This window comes from Coregonus clupeaformis, unplaced genomic scaffold (genome assembly GCF_020615455.1).
Source record: "Coregonus clupeaformis isolate EN_2021a unplaced genomic scaffold, ASM2061545v1 scaf0008, whole genome shotgun sequence".
Taxonomy (NCBI): Eukaryota; Metazoa; Chordata; class Actinopteri; order Salmoniformes; family Salmonidae; genus Coregonus; species Coregonus clupeaformis.
Window position 1 is genome coordinate 1907501 of NW_025533463.1, and position 22841 is coordinate 1930341.

General features: G+C 42.3%; 1 protein-coding gene across 1 annotated transcript in view; it reads left to right on the forward strand.

Moving 5' to 3' along the window:
* LOC121534183 (gamma-aminobutyric acid receptor subunit alpha-5) overlaps window positions 1-7389 on the forward strand; it is an 84734-nt gene extending 77345 nt beyond the window's left edge. The window contains exon 8 of the mRNA XM_045212348.1: window positions 7134-7389. Within this exon, the coding sequence (XP_045068283.1) occupies window positions 7134-7294 (161 nt within the window). The 3' untranslated portion in view covers window positions 7295-7389. The remainder of the gene's footprint in view (window positions 1-7133) is intronic.
* The last annotated feature ends 15452 nt before the right edge of the window (window positions 7390-22841 follow it).

Consider the following 22841-nt stretch of genomic DNA (forward strand, 5'->3'; position numbering starts at 1 on the left):
GGGCCAAAATACCAGCAACAGTGTGTGAAAACCTTGTGAAGACTTACAGAAAATGTTTGACCTGTGTCATTGCCAACAAAGGGAATATAACAAAGTATTGGGAAACTTTTGTTATTGACCAAATACTTATTTTCCACCATAATTTGCAAATAAATTCATAAAAAATCCTACATTGTGATTTTCTGGATTTTTTTTCCTCATTTTGTCTGTCATAGTTGACGTGTACCTATGATGAAAATTACAGGCCTCTCTCATCTTTTTAAGTGGGAGAAGTTGCACAATTGGTGGCTGACTAAATACTTTTTTTCCCCACTGTATGTCTATATGTCTATATACAGTTGAAGTCGGAAGTTTACATACACCTTAGCCAAATACATTTAAACTCAGTTTTTCACAATTCCTGACATTTAATCCTAGTAAAAATTCCCTGTCTTAGGTCAGTTAGGATCACCACTTTATTTTAAGAATGTGAAATGTCAGAATAATAGTAGAGAGAATGATTTATTTCAGCTTTTATTTATTTCATCACATTCCCAGTGGGTCAGACGTTTACATACACTCAATTAGTATTTGGTAGCATTGCCTTTAAATTGTTTAACTTGGGTCAAACGTTTCGGGTAGCCTTCCACAAGCTTCCCACAATAAGTTGGGTGAATTCTGGCCCATTCCTCCTGACAGAGCTGGTGTAACTGAGTCAGGTTTGTAGGCCTCCTTGCTCGCACACGCTTTTTCAGTTCTGCCCACAAATTCTATATAGGATTGAGGTCAAGGCTTTGTGATGGCTACTCCAATACCTTGACTTTGTTGTCCTTAAGCCATTTTGCCACAACTTTGGAAGTATGCTTGGGGTCCATTTGGAAGACCCATTTGCGACCAAGCTTTAACTTCCTGACTGATGTCTTGAGATGTTGCTTCAATATATCCACCTCATTTTCCTTCCTCTTGATGCCATCTATTTTGTGAAGTGCACCAGTCCCTCCTGCAGCAAAGCACCCCCACAGCATGATGCTGCCACCCCCGTGCTTCACGGTTGGGATGGTGTTCTTCGGCTTGCAAGCATCCACCTTTTTCCACCAAACATAACGATGGTCATTATGGCCAAACAGTTCTATTTTTGATTCATCAGACCAGAGGACATTTCTCCAAAAAGTACGATCTTTGTCCCTATGTGCAGTTGCAAACCGTAGTCTGGCTTTTTTATGGCGGTTTTGGAGCAGTGGCTTCTTCCTTGCTGAGCGGCCTTTCAGGTTGTGTCAATATAGGACTCGTTTTACTGTGGATATAGATACTTTTGTACCTGTTTCCTCCAGCATCTTCACAAGATCATTTGCTTTTGTTCTGGGATTGATTTGCACTTTTGGCACCGAAGTATGTTCATCTCTAGGAGAGAGGAACGCGTCTCCTTCCTGAACGCTATGACGGCTGCGTGGTCCCATGGTGTTTATACTTGCGTACTATTGTTTGTACAGATGAACGTGGTACCTTCCCAAGGAATGCTCCCAATGATAAACGTTTAGCGTTGTCTGCCATGCATGGGGCCTTTTAAACACAATCATCTAGAAAGCCCATACAGAGGTGCTCTGGTCCAGAGCTCATATCTCCATACAGAGGTGCTCTGGTCCAGAGCTCATATCTCCTACCGTAGAATTAGGAATTAGAATACTAATGTAACAGGATCTCTGCTGCAGGTGAGGAGGTGGTTCTCTCTGGAGACCAATCAGACTGTCTCCAGTTTATTAAAGGTGTCCAGAAGAACATATCTAGATTGAGACACAAGCTGTCAGATACATGTCACTAATCTCTGGTTGAAACCCTCTTTACTGTGTCAAGAATAGCTCAGTGAAGTGCTCACAGCGGGAGCCGTCACTCACCAAGCCATGGACGCCGAACTGACAAGCTAAGCTGATCAAAAGTGATCATAGAGCATCTTTTACACATCCTAAATTCAAAAAGGAACACAACTTGGACAGGAAATGATCACTTGTGGAAAATGTCAAGTCAGTCAGTGCTTTTTCTGTGTAAAGACAGACACTCCTACATCCAGATAAACTGTCGGCTTGTATAAGCAAAGATGTCTCCAATAAAGTAGACTGCTTAATATACTTCCTGCTCAGTGCTGACGTTTACTTTGTTTCAAACGCCTGATAACTATAAAACTGAATTGCTGTCATTGTCAAGCCGAACATGTTTGTCATGACAATGAGTGACAAGGAGTTGGCATGATAGCACAAACAGACTGGCCCTCAGGCTATATGAGATGGCAAGAGAGCACAAACAGACTGGCCCTCAGGCTATATGAGATGGCAAGATAGCACAAACAGGCTGGCCCTCAGGCTATATGAGATGGCAAGAGAGCACAAACAGACTGGCCCTCAGGCTATATGAGATGGCAAGAGAGCACAAACAGACTGGCCCCCAGGCTATATGAGATGGCAAGAGAGCACAAACAGACTGGCCCCCAGGCTATATGAGATGGCAAGAGAGCACAAACAGACTGGCCCTCAGGCTATATTAACCCATCCCCAGGGTGACAATGCCATACTGTAGGACAGTAAATAACATGGCGAATACCCCCATACTGTAACGGTACTCACCAGTTGACCAGCATGACAGCATTATTATCAAAATGAAAGGCAGTTCCCCGTAGACACCCCAAGAGCCCAGCAGTAAAATCCACCAGCACCTCATCTTCACTTCTCGATCTCAGATCTCCTCTCTCATCCAGCTCCTCCTCAATCCTTCTCAGTGGTGTCCCTCCTTAGCCCTAATTACCCCTTAGTCTCTTTGAGCGGGGTCCCCTCTGGGCAGGTATCTCCCTCAGTCCTCCTGAGTGGGGTCCAACCCTAATTCCCTGGGCGGGTATCTCAGTCCTCCTGAGTGGTGTCCAACCCTAATTCCCTGGGCGGGTATGTCCTCAGTGGTCCTGAGTGGTGTCTAACCCTAACCCCCCAGGCGGGAATCTCCTCAGTCGTCCTGAGTGGTGTCTAACCCTAACCCCCAGGCGGGAATCTCCTCAGTCGTCCTGAGTGGTGTCTAACCCTAACCCCCTGGGCGGGTATCTCCTCAGTGGTCCTGAGTGGTGTCTAACCCTAACCCCTGTGTGTCTGGTCCTGGGCTGGTCGTCTCTCTTAAGAGCAGGGCTGCTGAGCCCATAGAGACCTGGTCAGGAGGTACACTACATGATCAAAAGGTATGTGGCCACCTGCTCGTCAAACATCTCATCCCAAAATCATGGGCATTAATATGGAGTTGGTTCCTCCCTTTGCTGCTATAACAGCCTCCACTCTTCTGGGAAGGCTTTCCATTAGATGTTGGAACATTGCTGCGGGGGACTTGCTTCCTTTCAGCCACAAGAGCATTAGTGAGGTCGGGCAATGATGTTGGGGCAATTAGGCCAGGCTCGCAGTCGGTGTTGCAATTCATCCCAAAGGTGTTTGATGGGGTTGAGGTCAGGGCTCTGTGCAGGCCAGTCAAGTTCTTCCACACCGATCTCAACAAACCATTTTGTTATGGACCTCGCTTTGTTCACGAGGGCATTATCATGCTGAAACAGGAAAGGGGCCTTCCCCGAACTGTTGCCACAAAAGTCGGAAGCACAGCATTGTCTAGAATGTAATTGTATTCTGTAGCGTTAAGATTTCCCTTCATTGGAACTAAGGGGCTTAGCCCGAACCATGAAAAACAGCCCCAGACCATTATTCCTCAACCACCAAACTTTACAGTTGATATTATGCATTGGGGCAGGTGGCGTTCTCCTGGCATCCGCCAAACCCAGATTTGTCCGTTGGACTGCCAGATGGTGAAGCGTGATTTATCACTCCAGAGAACGACGCTTTCCACTGCTCCAGAGTCCAATGACGGGGTGAGCTTTACACCACTCCAGCCGACACTTGGCATTGCGCATGGTGATCTTAGCTCTAACAGGGCAGAAATTTGAAGGACTGACTTGTTGGAAAGGTGGCATCTTATGACGTCTGGGCTACTGCCTCGCTCATCAACTCATCCTTGACAGCTGGCCATGTCCCTTCCGTCTTCAAGAGAGTGAGAGTTGCACCCCTCCTCGATCCCTCTGATGTCAACAACTACAGACCAGTAACCCTTCTTTCTTTTCTATCCAAAACTCTTGAGCGTGCCGTCTCTAGCCAACTCTCCTGCTATCTCTCTCAGAATTACCTTCTTGATCCAAACCAGTCAGGTTTCAAGACTGGTCATTCAACTGAGACTGCTCTTCTCTGTGTCACGGATGCTCTCCGCACTGCTAAAGCTAACACTCTCTCTCCTCTGCTCTTATCCTTCTAGACCTATCCGCTGCCTTTGATACTGTGAACCATCAGATCCTCCTCTCCACCCTCTCCGAGTTGGGCATCTCCGGCGCTGCTCACTCTTGGATTGCGTCCTACCTGACAGGTTGCTCCTACCTGGTGGCGTGGCGAGAATCTGTCTCCGCACCACGTGCTCTCACCACTGGTGTCCCCCAGGGCTCAGTTCTAGGCCCTCTCCTATTCTCTGTATACACCAAGTCACTTGGCTCTGTCATATCCTCACATGGTCTCTCCTATCATTGCTACGCAGATGACACACAATTAACTTCTGATAACCAGGTGGCGAATCGCATCTCTGCATGTCTGGCAGACATATCAATGTGGCTGTCGGATCACCACCTCAAGCTGAACCTCGACAAGACGGAGCTGCTCTTCCTCCCGGGGAAGGAATGCCCGCTCCATGATCTCGCCATCACGGTTGACAACTCCATTGTGTCCTCCTCCCAGAGTGCAAAGAACCTTGGCGTGACCCTGACAACACCCCTGTCGTTCTCCGCTAACATCAAAGCGGTGACCCGATCCCTGCAGGTTCATGCTCTACAACATTCACAGAGTACGACCCTACCTTACAGAAAGCGGCACAGGTCCTAATCCAGGCACTTGTCATCTCCCCGTCTGATAACTGTAACTCGCTGTTGGCTGGGCTCCTGCCTGTGCCATTAAACCCCTACAACTTATCCAGAACACTGCAGCCCGTCTGGTGTTCAACCTTCCCAAGTTCTCTCATGTCACCCCGCTCCTCCGCTCACTCCACTGGCTTCCAGTTGAGGCTCGCATCTACTACAAGACCATGGTGCTTGCCTACGGAGCTGTGAGGGGAACGGCACCTCCTTACCTTCAGGCTCTGATCCTACATTCAAACGAGGGCACTACGTTCATCCACCTCTGGCCTGCTAGCTTCCCTACCGCTACGGAAGCACAGTTCCCGCTCAGCCCAGTCAAAGCTATTCGCTGCTCTGGCACCCCAATGGTGGAACAAGCTCCCCGACAACGCCAGGACAGCGGAGTCACTGACCACCTTCCGGAGACACTTGAAACCCTACCTCTTTAAGGAATACCTGGAATAGTATAAAGTAATCCTTCTTTCCCCACCCCCCCTAAAAGAAAAAAAAGAAAAAAAAAGTGGTTGTCCCACTGGCTATCATAAGTTGAATGCACCAATTTGTAAGTCGCTCTGGATAAGAGCGTCTGCTAAATTATGTAAATGTAAATGTAAATGCTGCTGTCTGCAGCTGCTGTCTCTATGTGTTGCGCTTTTTCTCAGAGTTGTAAAAGCAAGCAGAGCAGAAATTGGCTACCCTTTATTTGACTGATGTAGCTGGCAAGGCAACTGCTTTTTGACTTAACAGAAAACAAGTATTTATTCCCAGTGCTGAGTTAGTAGTGTAACTGACATGTAACGTTAGCTAATGTTTCACTTTAAAGAAAGTATCACTGCCTCCTTCTCACAAATGATCCAAAAAATATAAAAATTATATAAAGTTGGTTCAACACAGTGGCGGGTCATTTTGACCCTAGGACAACGGGAGGGTTAAAGCAGATTATACTTCAGGATGGTCAAAAAGAGTCATGCTGCGTAGGGCTAGGTTTCACATCTTTTTTTTGTTGCATTACCTGGTTTTAACCTAGCCCAGCGTCGTCCTGGTTTGGCCGGTGTAGGCCGTCATTGTAAATAAGAATTTGTTCTTAACTGACTTGCCTAGTTAAATAAAGGTAAAATAAAAAATAAAAAATAAATACCTGTATATGGCGAGGAGTGACAGGTTGAGCAGTCAAAAGGGGTGGGGCGATCTCTCGTTGTCCTGGTTGTCTTAGCTCATTCTGGGTCCCTGTTAGAGGACCAAACTTGCTCCCAGGAAGAACAGAGCTGGTGTACTCAGATGGCTCTAGGTGGTTCTGCCTCATATGCATAGGCCTTTGGGCAGTCGAAGAAGGGAGTGGCCGTTTTTTATCACATAGGGTGCATTTGCTGGTGTTAGTTACATTCTCTGGCCTTGTGGTAAAGGGATCCACAGTGCCAGCACTTGATGGAAGTGCATTCTTTGGCTTGATGGTCAGCAAGGTTACAGATGAAGCAGCGTAGGACCTGTCTGGAGTAGAAAACCCTCTCTCTTTCCCCACCATCTCCCTTTCTCTCCCCCTCTCTCCCCTCCCCCCCTTCTCTCTCTCTCTCTCTCTCTCTCTAAATCTCTCTCTCTCGCCCTCTCTCTCTCTCTCTCTCTCTCTCTCTCTCTCTCTCTCTCTCACCCTCTCTCTCTCTCTCTCAACATTACCTCATGCTGTTATTGATGATTTTATTGCACTTTTTAATCTCTACTTACAATCAGTTTACTTAATGACCTGCTCTCCTATCATGGCCAAACCAAGTCAATAACATTTGGGGAATCCCTGTTCCTGTGTGTACTGTATACCTGTGTGGTTTTGGGGGTGTCTTTTGGGTGCCTATGTAAAGGAGTTAGCTTCGTATCCTCACTCCCCAACTCATGCTTTCGAATTGATACCTTTTCTATAGCGTAATTGGCTAAGACATGTGTGTTTCCAAGGCAGAGGATCCCTGGTTTGAGCCCAGTAAGGGACAGGTATTTGGTATTTTATTAGGATCCCCATTAGCTGTTGCAAAAGCAGCAGCAGCTTCTCTTCCTGGGGGTCCACAGGGATGGAGGTGCTTAAGCAAGCACCAGGTCCTCCTCGCGAAAGAGGTTTCTAACTTTTTCTGGTTAAAATAAAAAGCACAGTGACGCGTATTACACCATTCTCCCTCCCTCTGTCTGTCTGTCTTTCTGTCTGTCTGTCTGTCTGTTGCCCATGCAGGTCAGTACACAGTGATGATGTGTCACTTCTATCTGAAGAGGAAGATCGGCTACTTCGTCATCCAGACCTACATGCCCTGCTTCATGACCGTCATCCTCTCCCAGGTGTCCTTCTGGCTCAACCGCGAGTCTGTCCCCGCCAGGACTGTCTTCGGTCAGTAGTGCGACAACAAAATATGATATTGTATCTCTGAGTCTGTACCTGCCAGGACCGTCTTTAGTCAAATCAAATCAAATCAAATTGTATTGGTACACATACACATATTTAGCAGATATTTTTGCAGGTGTAGTGAAATGCTTGCGTTCCTAGCTCCGACAGTGCAGTAGTATCTAACAATTCACAACAATAAACACAAATCTAAAATTAAAAGAATGGAATTAAGAAAGATATAAATATTAGAACAAGCAATGTCAGAGTGGCAACGACTAAAATACAGTAGAATAGAATAAATGATATTTTTAAAAAATATTTGAGTATATCTTTTCATGTGACAACACTGAAGAAATGACACTTTGCTACAATGTAAAGTAGTGAGTGGACAGCTTGTATAACAGTGTACATTTGCTGTCCCCTCAAAATAACTCAACACACAGCCATTAATGTCTAAACCGCTGGCAACAAAAGTGAGTACACCCCTAAGTGAAAATGTCCAAATTGGGCCCAAAGTGTCAATATTTTGTGTGGCCACCGTCATTTTCCAGCACTGCCTTAACCCTCTTGGGCATGGAGTTCACCAGAGCTTCACAGGTTGCCACTGGAGTCCTCTTCCACTCCTCCATGACGACATCACGGAGCTGGTGGATGTTAGAGACCTTGCACTCCTCCACCTTCTGTTTGAGGATGCCCCAAAGATGCTCAATAGGGTTTAGGTAATAGAACCAGACAGACGATATATAATCACAATAAACTTTAACAGAACCTGAGAGACGATTTATACCCACAATGCACTGTAATAGAACCAGACAGACGATATCTACCCACAATGCACTGTAATACAACCAGACAGACGATATCTACCCACAATACACTGTAATAGAACCAGACAAACGATATCTACCCACAATGCACTGTAATAGAACCAGACAGACGATATCTACCCACAATTACATTTTCAATTTACATTTTCGTCATTTAGCAGACGCTCTTATCCAGAGCGACTTACAAATTGGTGCATTCACCTTATGATAGCCAGTGGGACAAGCACTTTACAATATATATATATATATATTTTGGGGGTGGGAGTAGGGGAGGGTAGAAGGATTACTTTTATCCCTATCCCAGGTATTCCTTAAAGAGGTGGGGTTTCCAAGTGTCTCCGGAAGGTGGTGAGTGACTCCGCTGTCCTGGCGTGTGAGGGAGCTTGTTCCCACCATTGGGGTGCCAGAGCAGCGAACAGTTTTGACTGGGCTGAGTGGGGAACTGATGCTTCCGCAGAGGAAGGGAGCCAGCAGGCCAGAGGTGGATGAACGCAATGCCCTCGTTTGGGTGTAGGGACTGATCAGAGCCTGAAGGTACGGAGGTGCCGTTCCCTCACAGCTCCGTAGGCAAGCACCATGGTCTTGTAGCAGATGCGGGCTTCAACTGGAAGCCAGTGGAGTGTGCGGAGGAGCGGGGTGACGTGAGAGAACTTGGGAAGGTTGAACACCAGACGGGCATGCAGCGTTCTGGATGAGTTGTAGGGGGTTTAATGGCACAGGCAGGGGAGCCCAGCCAACAGCGAGTTGCAGTAATCCAGACGGGAGATGACAAGTGCCTGGATTAGGACCTGTATCGCTTCCTGTGTAAGGTAGGGTCGTACTCTGCGAATGTTGTAGAGTATGAACCTACAGGATCGGGTCACCGCTTTGATGTTAGCGGAGAACGACAGGGTGTTGTCCAGGGTCACGCCAAGGTTCTTTGCACTCTGGGGAGGAGGACACAATGGAGTTGGCAACCGTGATGGCGAGATCATGGAGCGGGCAAGTCCTTCCCCGGGAGGAAGAGCAGCTCCGACTTGCCGAGGTTCAGCTTGAGGTGGTGATCCGTCATTCACACTGATATGTCTGCCAGACATGCAGAGATGCGATTCGCCACCTGGTTATCAGAAGGGGGAAAGGAGAAGATTAATTGTGTGTCGTCTGCGTAGCAATGATAGGAGAGACCATGTGAGGATATAACAGAGCCAAGTGACTTGGTGTATAGCAGTGCTTCTCACATATTTTCTGTTACGCCCCCCCCCCCCTAGGAAGAAGTAAACATTTTGCGCCCCCCTCTCCGCCGCGACTCTAAATAGTATAATTTGTCTATAAAATGGTTATAAGTACACCTCTGCATAACATTGTATCCTTATTAACATTAAAGAAAACAAAAAAACAAAAAATAAAGAAATATAGATCAACTTACAACAAAGAATAACTTTATTAACATTGTTTTTTTAGTCTGTAACAGAAAAGACTTAAAGTGCATCAATTTGTCTGAAATTTTTAAAATTATGCAATCCTTATTTAAACTGTAACAATTTTTTGACCATTTGATACTGAAAAATTAAATATAATCAATAAATAATAATACATTCAAATTGATCAGCAACATTAACTCAGGAGCACAATATATGAAACACTTTGACCTATAAAACAAAAATGAATAAAACAATGTGCTGATAAAAAATTAAATAAAATGAGGAAGTCAGGTACGTACATTGAGCACGTTTTGCAGTGCACATCTTTTCGAAGCAGGGTTTGAAGCATGATACTGCAACTCTCAGCTCCTGCTCAATGTTTAGCTGGGACCTGTACTTGGTCTTCAGTGCAGCAACAGCAGAGAAGCCAGTCTCACAAAGATAAGATGTTGCAAAAGGAAGAAGAATGCCCATGGCCCTCTGCCCTAAGAGTGGATACTGCCTCTCTACACTCAGCCAGAATTCACTCAGTGTCTGTGATGTGAACCTCAGTCTCAATGTGGAGTCAGACGTCATATCAATGAACTGGTCCTCCTCTGCAGAGCTGAAACCAGTTGGAGCTGGTGCATTGAAAGGATCTCTCACCCAGTCATATTGGGAACTGTTTTCAGGGAAGTACTTTTTAAAGAATCCCATCAGTGATGAAATATGCTCCTTAATATATGGAATCACACTGAGGTGGCATCATAGTCAGTAGTGTCAACAAATTCATGCAGGTTCTCGAATGAATCAGTATTTCCCTTCATCAAGTCGCCTGCCCCACATTGCAAGCTTTGAGTGAAAGAGCTGATCTTGTCTGTGACCTGAGGGAGGTGTTTATCTTTCCCTTGAAGCTGTAGATTTAGTTAATTTAGCTTTCCAAATATGTCACTCAGGTAGGCCAGTTTTGCCAGGAAGTTCTCATCACTAAGTTTTTCTGCGAGGTCATACTTGTGCTCCTGCTCTGAAAACATTCTTATCTGCTCTCTGAGCTCAAAAACTCGGGACAAGACTTTTCCTCGTGACAGCCACCTTGCTTCACTGTGAAACAGCACAGCTTGATGTTCAGCTCCCATCTCCTCACAGATAGCAGAGACTACTTTTTAGTGGTCTGGTGATTGGGGTGTATCAGCGTGATTGGGGTGTAATGTCTTTAAGTGACACCTTCATTTATTTGGCTTCATGCTGTCTGCTGCCAACGTTTTTAGACACAGTAAACACACCGGTCTTTCCTCGTCTCCCACCGTAGTCACAGTGAAGCCAAGCGCTACATACGCTTCGTCATATTTCCTTGTCTTAGCTTTCGGGAGACTTTGTCTCATTATCTCCGTCTCTCTCCACCTTTCTTTTCATCCCTGTTAGATATGTTTCCATGGTGTCACTTAAGGGTTTGTTATCTGCCCTTCATATCTCCTGCTCTATGCTGTGTGCTCTTGTTCCGTGCAAAAAAAACTACTCCCTGCGGCAAAAAAAAGCATGTTCCCCGGGGTCACACGTGTTCCCTGGCATCGCGCCGAGCCCCCCAGGGCGCCACTATTTGAGAAGGACTGGTGTATAGAGAGAATAGGAGAGGGCTAGAAACTGAGCCCTGGGGGACACCAGTGGTGAGAGCACGTGGTGCGGGAGACAGATTCTCGCCATGCCACCTGGTAGGAGCGACCTGTGAGGTGGGACACAATCCAAGAGTGAGCCGCAGGGAGATGCCCAACTCGGAGAGGGTGGAGAGGGAGGATCTGATGGTTCACAGTATCAAAAGGCAACAGATAGGTCTAGAAGGATAAGAGCAGAGGAGAGAGAGTTAGCTTTAGCAGTGTGGGAGAGCCTCCGTGACACAGAGAGAAGAGAAGTTCGTTGAATGACCAGTCTTGAAACCTGACTGGTTTGGATCAAGAAGGTCATTCAAGAAGAATTATTCTCGAAATTGCTATAATTAACTAGTAATTTCAATTCCAAATCGTGCAAATTGTACAAATAGATACACAAGGTAGATGGATTATTTTAAATATGTTATTGGACCATAAACAGATATGGCTCATTAACCTTTACGGACCAAATAATGATGATCCACAATTCTTTGACAATATATATAATAAATTATCAAGCCTGCAAGCAACTCAAGACAATTTATTATGGTGGGAGATTATAATACTGTTTTAAATAGCTCAATGGACCAGTAAGAAATCACACCACAAACAATCACCCACATGCTCTTAAGGAAATTGTGAATGTCATGGATACATTAGGGAACTAGTAGATATATGGAGGCTTAAATATACTGATCTAGTGAGATATATACATGCGCGGAACTGAATCAAGCTGGTCGTCTTGACTTCTTTCTTATCTCATTCTCGTGGCACCAAAAGTAAAAAAAAGTGTTGATAGGGGACAGAATGCGGTCAGACCATCATGTAATAGGCATATATATTACTCTTACTGAATTTCACGTAAGGCGGGATATTGGAAATTTAATCAAAGCCTATTGGATGATAATTTATTTATAATTAGAACAAAGGAATTTATAACTGATTTTTTCCAACATAACATAGGTACAGCGAATCCCCCTGAGTATTGTATGGGACACCTTTGAATGTGCCTTTAGAAGCCATGCAATTCAGTACTCATCTCGAAAACAAAAGCAATTTAGGTCAAAAGAGTTTATACTAAGAAAGGAAATAGAAAGTCTAACAGAACAGATAGATGGCAATAAAAAACTGTAACATGAGGCTCAGAATAAATTAGAGGAAAAACAAAAAGAAAGAAACTTATTCAAGAAAGATCAAGTGTAACATATTATAAAAATAAAGCAAACTGGATGGAATATGGGGAAAAATGCACAAAATTCTTTTTAATCTTCAACATAGGAATGCTACCAAAAGAACTTAATGAAACTGGTTACAATTGACTGAGTCACCGCATGATTCACCAAATGACATTTTGAAGGAAGAAACAAAGTACTTTAAGCATATGTTTTCTTTTCAGTCGCCTCCATCTCCTCTAACTGAAGCTAATTGTAGAGATTTTTCTACTGATAATGTCAAATTAACAGCCACACAGAAAGACTCATGTGAAGGTGAAATTACGAGGAGGAACTTCTGGATGCAATTAAAGACTTTAAGTCTGGGAAAACTCCAGGGTTAGATGGCATACCAGTGTAGGTATACCAAACCTTTTTTGATATACTAAGAGGACCGTTATTAGCATGTTTTAACCACTCCTATGTAAATGGTAGATTATCTGACACTCAGAAGAAGGACTGATCTCATTATTACTGAAACAGGATACAGTGGAAAATATAAAGATCCAGTCCATTTACAAAATTGGAGGCCCCTTACACTTCAGTGTTGTGATGCAAAAATCCTAGCAAAATGTATAGCGCATAGAATTAAAAGGTATTCCGGATATTATTCATTCTAATCAGACAGGTTTTTACATGGAAGATACATTGGAGATAAGTTATAAGGCAAGTATTCGGAAACATTAGAACATCTATGGAAAATATGGAAACCAGGCCTGCTATTCATAGCAGACTTTGAAAAGGCATTTGATAAAGTTCGACTGGGGGTTTATATATAAATGCCTGGAGCATTTCAATTTTGGAGAATCTCTTATAAAATGGGTCAAAATCATGTATAGTAACCCTAGGGTGTAAAATAGTAAATAATGGCTATTTCTCTGAAAGTTTAAACTGTCAAGAGGTGAAACAAGGTTGTCCCACTATCGGCATATCTATTTATTGTGGCTACATCGGATGTTAGCGATTAAAATCAGATCTAATAATAATATCAGAGGATTAGAAATAAAGACCTTAAAAACAAAGGGGTGTCATTGTACGCTGATGATTCATGTTTTTTTTAAATCCACAACTAGAATCCCTCCACAGCCTCATAGAGGATCTAGATACATTTTCTAACCCTCTGGATTAGCAACCAAATTATGACAAATGTACTATAATACGTATTGGATCACTAAAAAAATAAAATTTTACATTACCATGTAGTTTACCAACTAAAACTGGTCTGATGGTGATGTGGATATACTCGGAATACATATCCCAAAGGAAATAAATGATCCTCACTTCAATAAATTTTTAATAGAAATTAGGACAAAAAGATAAGATCTTACTACCATGGAAAGGGAAAAGTACTGTCCGAATTTGTGGAAAAAATCACTTGATTAACTCATTAGTATTATCACAGTTTACCTATTTGCTTATGGTCTTGCCTCGCCTAGCGAACAGTTTTTTAAATTATATGAGAAAAAAATATTCAATTTTATTTGAACGGCGACGTAACCAGAAAAAATTAAAAGAGCATATTTATATAATGAATATGAATTCGGAGGACAGAAATTATTAAATATTAAACATTAGACCTATCACTAAAAGCTTCAGTCTTACAAAAGTTATACTTAAATCCGAACTGGTTCTCAAGCAAATTACGGTAAGATTGTCTCACCCAAGGTTCAAGAAAGGCCTTTTCCCTTTATTCAGATTACAACCTCACACTTTCAGTTATTTGAAAAGGAAATAATCTCCCAAATGTCACTATTTCTCTAAAACAAGCCATAGAAAGTTGGTTGCAATTTCAATTTAATCCTCCAGAAACGACAGAACAAATAATGCAACAAAGTATTGTGTTAAATTCAAATATACTAATTGACAAAAAACCTTTATTTTTTAACAGAATGTTTTAAAAGGGTATAATCTTTGTAAAATGATATCATCGGGTAGGACTGGTGGAGTTATGACGCACATGCAGCTAACAAAAACATATGGAAATGTCTGCTCTACCCAAAATTACAACCAAATAATGGCAGCTTTACGCAAAAATGGAAGAGGAAAGTGGAAGGGGGGAGAGTAGGAAACTTGTCTGTCGGCCTTGCATTAAAGAACATAATTGGTTAAGGAAAACTGCTTGATAAATAAAAAAATATATCGTTTGAATTGGGGACCAAAGCGACAGACAGTCCCATATAGGGATTGCAAAATAGTTGGGAAGAGATCTTTGATGTACCGATCCCATGGCATAGTGTTTATGAACTGACACGCAAAACGACATTCGGATTCAAAAATTAGAATCTTTCAATTTAAATTATTATAAAATCCTTGCTACCAATAGAATGTTATTTATGAGGGGGATACAATCTTCCCAGCTCTGCAGATTTGGTTGTGAAGAGACGGAATCTGGACCATTTGTTTTTGGTTCTGTCCATTTGTAGCTTGTTTTTGGACACTGGTCCAGGAATGGCTAAAAGGATTGCAATATTACCTGGAACTAACCTTTTGCAGATACGTCATTGGGTGATCTGAAAAGCCATAGTCAATCAATCAATAATATACATAATACTTTTAGCAAAGCTGTATTTGACTCTCAATCTGTAGAAGCAATGAGAATAGAAAGGTTCAGAAATTTTGTAAAACATCACGAGTACGGTTGAAAATATATATGGCAAATAGAAATCCGATATGGATGGTAAGAAGAGATAGATGGGAGGTGTTTAATAGAGTTGAAGGATGGGACTAATAACAAATAACACGGGGAATAATGACAAAGAGAGCTAATAATGTAAAGCATACCTGTGTCCATAATAAGTATATAGGCTGTATGTTGGGAGCTTTGGGAAAGAGCACAGTTAGAAAGATATGGCATAGAAGCAAACCGGATGGACATCATGAAACGATCGGAGAGGTTGAGAGTAGAAGTAGTACGAGAGCAAAAAATAAATAAATAATAATAATAATAATAATAATGATATGTACAGTGTATGTATGTATGTATGTATGTATGTGTATATGTGTATATATAGTATGTATATAATAGAATTATTGTAAAATTAACTGTGTCCATAAGGTGTAGATAGTAAGTATAGACCGGAAGTAGAGGCCTGGAAATTGTTGTTCACTATTCTACCCAAGTAGGGAAAATAAGGTGGGGTTGAAAAGTAATAGGGAGTATATAAAAAAAAAATATATAAATATAAAAAAATAAAAAATAAAAAAAAACATGGGGGATTGGAAGTGATGAAGACAATTACATTGATAGAAGATACAATCTATCTGCAATATTAAGCTGATCCATTCCCACAAAAAAAAAAAAAAAAAAAAAAAAAGGTCATTCTGAGAGAGATAGCAAGAGAGTTACAAGACGGCACCTCAAGAGTTTTGGAGAGAAAGAAGAAGGGATACTGGTCTGTAGTTAGTTGACATCGAGGGATCGAGTGTGGTGCGTTTTGAGAAGGGGGTGCAACTCTCGCTTCTCTGGAAGTACGGAAGGGACAGCCAGTGGTCAAGGATGAGTTGATGAGCGAGGATAAGGAGAAGGTCACCGGAGATGGTCTGGAGAAGAGAGGAGGGGAGAGGGTCAAGCGGGCAGGTTGTTGGGCGGCCGGCCGTCACAATATACTGAAATAGAACCTGACAACGATATATACCCACAATACAATGTGGGCCCGGTGTAGCTCAGTTGGTAGAGCATGGCGCTTGCAACGCCAGGGTTGTGGGTTCGATTCAATGGGGGCCAGTATGAAGAAAAAATGCACTCACTAACTGTAAATCGCTCTGGATTAGAGCGTCTGCTAAATGACTAAAAATAAATAAAAAATAAAATACACTGATATAGGGCATTACCAGGCGATGTCTACCCACAATACACTGTAATAGAACCAGACAGATGATATCTACCCCCAATACACTGTAATGAAACAGACAGATGATATCTACCACAATGCACTGTAATAGAACCAGACAGATGATATCTACCACAATACACTGTAATGGAACCAGACAGATGATATCTACACCCACAATACACTGTAATAGAAGACCAGACAGATGATATCTACCCATTTTCCTTAGTAGAACCAGACAGATGATATCTACCCACAATGCACTAATAGAACCAGACAGATGATATCTACCACAATACACTGTAATAGAACCAGACAGATGATATCTACCCACAATGCAATGTAATAGAACCAGACAGATGATATCTACCCACAATACACTGTAATAGAACCAGACAGATTATATCTACCCACAATGCACTGTAATAGAACCAGATTAGATGATATCTACCCACAATGCACTGTAATAGAACCAGACAGATGATATCTACCCACAATGCAATGTAATAGAACCAGACAGATTATATATCTACCCCTGACCTGTAATAGAACCAGACAGATGATATCTACCTGGCTGCTGTAATAGAACCAGACAGATGATATCTACCCACAATGCACTGTAATAGGAACCAGACAGATGATATACACAATACACTGTAATGGAACCAGACAGATGATATCTATACAATACACTGTAATAGAACCAGACCAGATGATATCCCTGCACCCACAATACACTGTAATAGAACCAGACAGATGATATCTACCCACAATGCACTGTAATGAGAACCAGACAGATGATATCTACCACAATACACTGTAATAGAACCAGACCAGATGATATCTACCCACAATACACTGTAATAGAACCAGACAGATGATATCTACCCACAATGTGTGAACCAGACAGATGATAACTACCACAATACACTGTAATAGAACCAGACAGATGATATCTACCCACAATGCACTGTAATAGAACCAGACAGATGATATCTACCCACAATGCACTGTAATAGAACCAGACAGATGATATCTACCCACAATGCAATGTAATAGAACCAGACAGATGATATCTACCCACAATACACTGTAATAGAACCAGACAGATGATATCTACCCACAATGCACTGTAATAGAACCGGACAGATGATATCTACCCACAATGCACTGTAATAGAACCAGACAGATGATATCTACACAATGCAATGTAATAGAACCAGACAGATGATATCTACCCACAATACACTGTAATAGAACCAGACAGATGATATCTACCCACAATACACTGTAATAGAACCAGACAGATGATATCTACAATGCACTGTAATAGAACCAGACAGACGCCTCGTCTCTAATACCTTATTTCCTTAATAATTACTCTACACTACACAGAGTCTTGGGGAAACAGCAGTGTCTGTCTGAGTGAATAGACTCCTTGTAATGATTCCTTTAAGCCTTTGGTTTCAATCCTTCTTCCCCTATTTAATTCCTTATTTAATGCTTCAATAATTCTCATTAAAATGGAGATGAGAATTGACTTGACTTCATGAACATAATGAACGTCTAATCCGTCCTGATGACTGTAATGTTCTGAACCCATCTGATTAAGACACAACCCACCTGGGTTACTGTGTTATTGAAGATTGATTGTTGGACATGGCAGGTCAATACATACATCTTTCAAACATACACAAACCCCACCCCATCATGCTGTAATCAATCAAGAAGATGCCCAAGGAGAGACAAAGGAGTTCTTGAACTCCTGTTCAACCCTGGCTCGCTCAGGGAATATGTGAAACCACAGGGTCATAGTCTGGTTGCAGTCACAGATAACATAAGACAACTGTAGAATTTGACCCAATGACAGGTCACATGCCCATTTTACACACACACACATACCTAGTGAGAAGTTCTTGCCTAGCAACAGCAATGTACCAATGTTTAATTATAACTCCTTGTTTGTCATGTGTGTAATTAACTTAGGTTATCCAATAGTTTACTACAAAATCTTCATCATCTTCCAGAGATTTGAGACTGGGTCTGAGGTTCACCTTCCAGCAGGACAATGACACTATGCATACTACTACAGCAACACTTGAGGGTGAATAGATAAAATCTATTTTGTTTGATAAAATCTATTTTTATATTCAAATGTAGGAACTGGGTTCTACAGTTTGAACCCCTGCTTCTCTGGCTCCCACATACCCACCCGCTCGACCATCTAGATGTGTGAAAGTTAGTGTATAAGCTAATGATCCATCATGTATGACATTCCTGGGAGTGTGTAAACTTACATTTTTGTATTATCATATCATTTTTGTATGTTCTCTATAGATTTATGCACATGAAAATGTATCAATTGACCAGACATTTGGCATATTTGGACAGACTTGATACAAAATAGTCCCAGTATTACGCAATGCTTCACTGGATCAATCATGAAACGTTGCACACACACTGCTGCCATCTAGTGGCCAAAATCTAAATTGCGCCTAAAACTGCAATATTATAGTGTGGCCTTTCTCTTGCTACTTCCAAAGATGATGGAAAGATTTGTTTGTATTATCTTTTACCAGATCCCTAATGTGTTATATTCTCTACATTAATTTCACATTTCCTAAACTAGAAGTGTTTCCTTTCAAATGGTATCAGGGAATATTGGTCCTCTGTAGCTCAGCTGGTGAGAGCACGTAAGCTTGTGACAGCCAAGGTAGTGGTTTGAGTCGGGACACCCATACACAAAAAAAAAAAAAAATATGCACGCATGACTGTAAATCGCTTTGGATAAGCGTCTGCTAGATAGCATATTATTATATTATATTATTAATATTTGTATCGCTAGCTTGGGTCTGAGCTACAGGCAGTTAGAATATGGGTATGTCATTTTAGGCGAAAATTGAAAAAAGAGGTCCGATCCTTAAGAGGTTAAAACAATTCCCAGGCGTGGTCACTGATAATCAGATGACATCGCGGATTACCTAAACCAAAAGGGTTCTCCTTTAGGGAGACAGCCGATACTTACTCCTGGAAGCCTTTTTGTAAGAGTGAAGGAAGCATTATGTGACTTTAGACCGCAGGCACGGGTAACAAAATACGTAAACCTGTATAAAATAAAGGAGTTAGCAATCACAGTTATGGACTCTGACCCGAGGCTTGATGGCGTGGCAGGTGTGTGGCAGCATGGTAGGCACAGCTTGCCCCATGAATGAATCACCAACAATTGAGGGATTGGCTGATAACTGCCAAACAAACATTCTGGATAATATAAGAACATCCAGACTATTTATTGGTCAGCATTTTGATATGCTCTAAAGATATTCAGATACATCCAGAGCGAGCGAGAGAAGACCTCTCCTCCGAGCTCTGCGAGAGCAAAACTGAAAGGAAGCCTCCGTCCTAAAATTGCAAATGTAACATTGGATGGGGACATTTTTATAACTGTCTCCAGAAGATATAGCGTGCTTACAGCCATGAAGCGCGGGTTTAAACAGCTGGATCTGTTGCCCGGAGCTACTGGGGGAGGTTGAGGCCTTAAAAACTGGAATGGATTACAGTAATAAAATGATGGAAGAAATACGAGCTGAAAATAAGATGGCAGTAAAACTACGTGGACTCCCTAGAAAGACACTCACGGAGAGGCTACAGTATGATATAAAAGCAATGAAAGCAGTTACTTGATCTAAAGCGCAGAAGTGTGAAGATAATATTGTTATAATGGGAATAAAGGGATGAAAATGAAACTATCCAGTCAAGGAGGAAAAAGTCAAGGTGTTCATGAAAGCGTCATCTCAAGATGACGGAAGAAACAGGTGGATACAATTGATTTTCAAAGGAGGCTCACCCCGTTTCGGTGGCAGAGCCGAGGAAGGCACGTCCGATCCTTAGCTGTGCTAACTCATACAAAATGAAAAATTGCCTTGTTTACAACAGGGTAGGGAACTGAAGAACACCCACGTTCTCTATTAATGAACAATCTCCCCATGAAATAGTGGAGAGGCACGCGTGCCCTGTGCCCCACTTTCAAGGGCTCCGAGGCAGAGAAGCCAGAATGTTTGTCTAGTGATTCGATAAATTGTATGTAAACAACCAAGTGTTTAAAGGACTCTAAAATTACAACGTGGCTGTGAGTGATAGCTACCTCCTGCTGATGTGGTCCCGATACTTGTTGTGCCGCATTACACAGTATAATTTTTGATTCATTAGTTTTTACACAAATAAAATTGCATGATGGTTCTTTTTTATTCATGCAGTATGGACATGTGGACTTCAAATGAGAGTTGGATTTACGGTAATGCAGAATATATGAGTATTATGAAGCGTATCTTTTTTTTGTTAGGCAATATGGAACTTTGGACTATATGGACTTAAAATCAGGTTTTGATTTATTTATTTGAAGGGTGTGCGGTAGTACATTAGAAATACTACGTTTAAAAAAAAATGTTTGATATGATATGGCCTAATTGTAGAGGAGTTGGGTATATTATGACTTAGAAGCTGTGGTATGTAGTGTGGCCCTTGTTCCACGGATGTGATATGAATATTAGCTTTTTAAGATAAAACTTAATAAATATGAATAGATCCAATGTAGAGGCTAGGATAAAGTTATGGAATTAAAAACCGTCTAGGAGGTCTCTACTGGACAGTGTAGACCTATACATACCCAACCTGACTAGGGTCTCTATTGGAGTAGACCTACTTACATAACCTGACTAGGGTCTCTACTGGAGTAGACCAATAACATAACCTGACTGGGGTCTCTGTTGGAGTAGATTCTTCTACATAACCTGACTGGGTCTCTATTGGAAGTAGACCAGTACACATAACTGACTAGGGTCTCTATTGGAGTAGACCTATACATAACCTGTCTAGGGTGCTCTATTGGGTAGACCTATACATAACCTGACTAGGGTCTCTACTAGAGTAGACCTATACACTTAACCTGACTAGGGTCTCTATTAGAGTAGACCATTACATAACCTGACTAGGGTCTCTGCTGGAGTAGACCTATCACATAACCATGACTAGGGTCTCTGCTGGAGTAGACCTATACATATTAACCTAAGCTAGGGTCTCTATTGGAGTGGACCTACGCATAGCCTGACTAGGGTCTCTATTGGAGTAGACCTATACATAACCTGACTAGGGTCTCTGCTGGAGTAGACCAATACATAACCTGACTAGGGTCTTCCCATTGGAGTAGACCTATACATAACCTGACCAGGGTCTCTATTGGGAGTGAGACCTATACATACCTGACTAGGGTCTCTACTGGAGTAGACCAATACACTTAACCTGACTAGGGTCTCTATTGGAGTAGACCTATACATAGCCTGACCAGGGTCTCTACTGCCAGAGAAGACCAATACATAACCTGACTAGGGTCTCTATTGGAGTAGACCTATACATAACCTGTCTAGGGTCTCTATTGGAGTAGACCAGTACATAACCTGACTAGGGTCTCTATTGGAGTAGACCTATACATAACCTGACTAGGGTCTCTATTGGAGTAGACCAGTACATAACCTGTCTAGGGTCTCTATTGGAGTAGACCAATACATAACCTGTCTAGGGTCTCTATTGGAGTAGACCTATACATAACCTGACTAGGGTCTCTACTGGAGTAGACCAATACATAACCTGACTAGGGTCTCTATTGGAGTAGACCTATACATAACCTGACTAGGGTCTCTATTGGAGTAGACCAGTACATAACCTGACTAGGGGTCTCTATTGGAGTGAGACCTATACCCAACCCTGTCTAGGGTCTCTAGTCGGAGTAGACCTATATACATAACTTCTGGCCTAGGGTGCTCTACTGGAGTAGACCTATACATAACCTGACTAGGGTCTCTATTGAGTGAGACCAATACTTAACTGACTAGGGTCTCTACTGGAGTAGACCTATACACTTAACTGACTAGGGTCTCTACTGGAGTAGACCCTATACATAACCTGACTAGGGTCTCTATTGGAGTAGACCTATACATAACCTGACTAGGGTCTCTATTACGTGGAGTAGACCAATACACATAACCTGACTAGGGTCTCTATTGGAGTAGACCAATACATAACCTGTCTAGGGTCTCTGTTAGGAGTAGACCAATACATAACCTGTCTAGGGTCTCTGTGGAGTAGACTCAATACATAACCTGACTAGGGTCTCTATTGGAGTCGACCTATACACAACCTGACTAGGGTCTCTATTGGAGTAGACCAGTACCATAACCTGACTAGGGTCTCTATTGGAGTAGACACAATACATAACCTGACTAGGGTCTCTATTGGAGTAGACCAATACATAGCCTGTCTAGGGTCTCCTACTGGAGTAGACCTATACATAACCTGACTAGGGGTCTCTGCTGGAGTAGACCAATACATAACCTGACCTAGGGTCTCTATTGGAGTGAGACCAATACACTTAGCCTGACTAGGGTCTCTATTGGAGTAGACCAATACATAACCTGTCTAGGGTCTCTGTGGAAGTAGAACCTATACACTTAACCTGACTAGAGGTGCTCTATTGGAGTAGACCAGTACATAACCTGACTAGGGTCTCTATTAGAGTGGACCTATACACTTAACCTGACTAGGGTCTCTATTGGAGTAGACCAATACATAACCTGACTAGGGTCTCTATTGGAGTAGACCAATACATAACCTGTCTA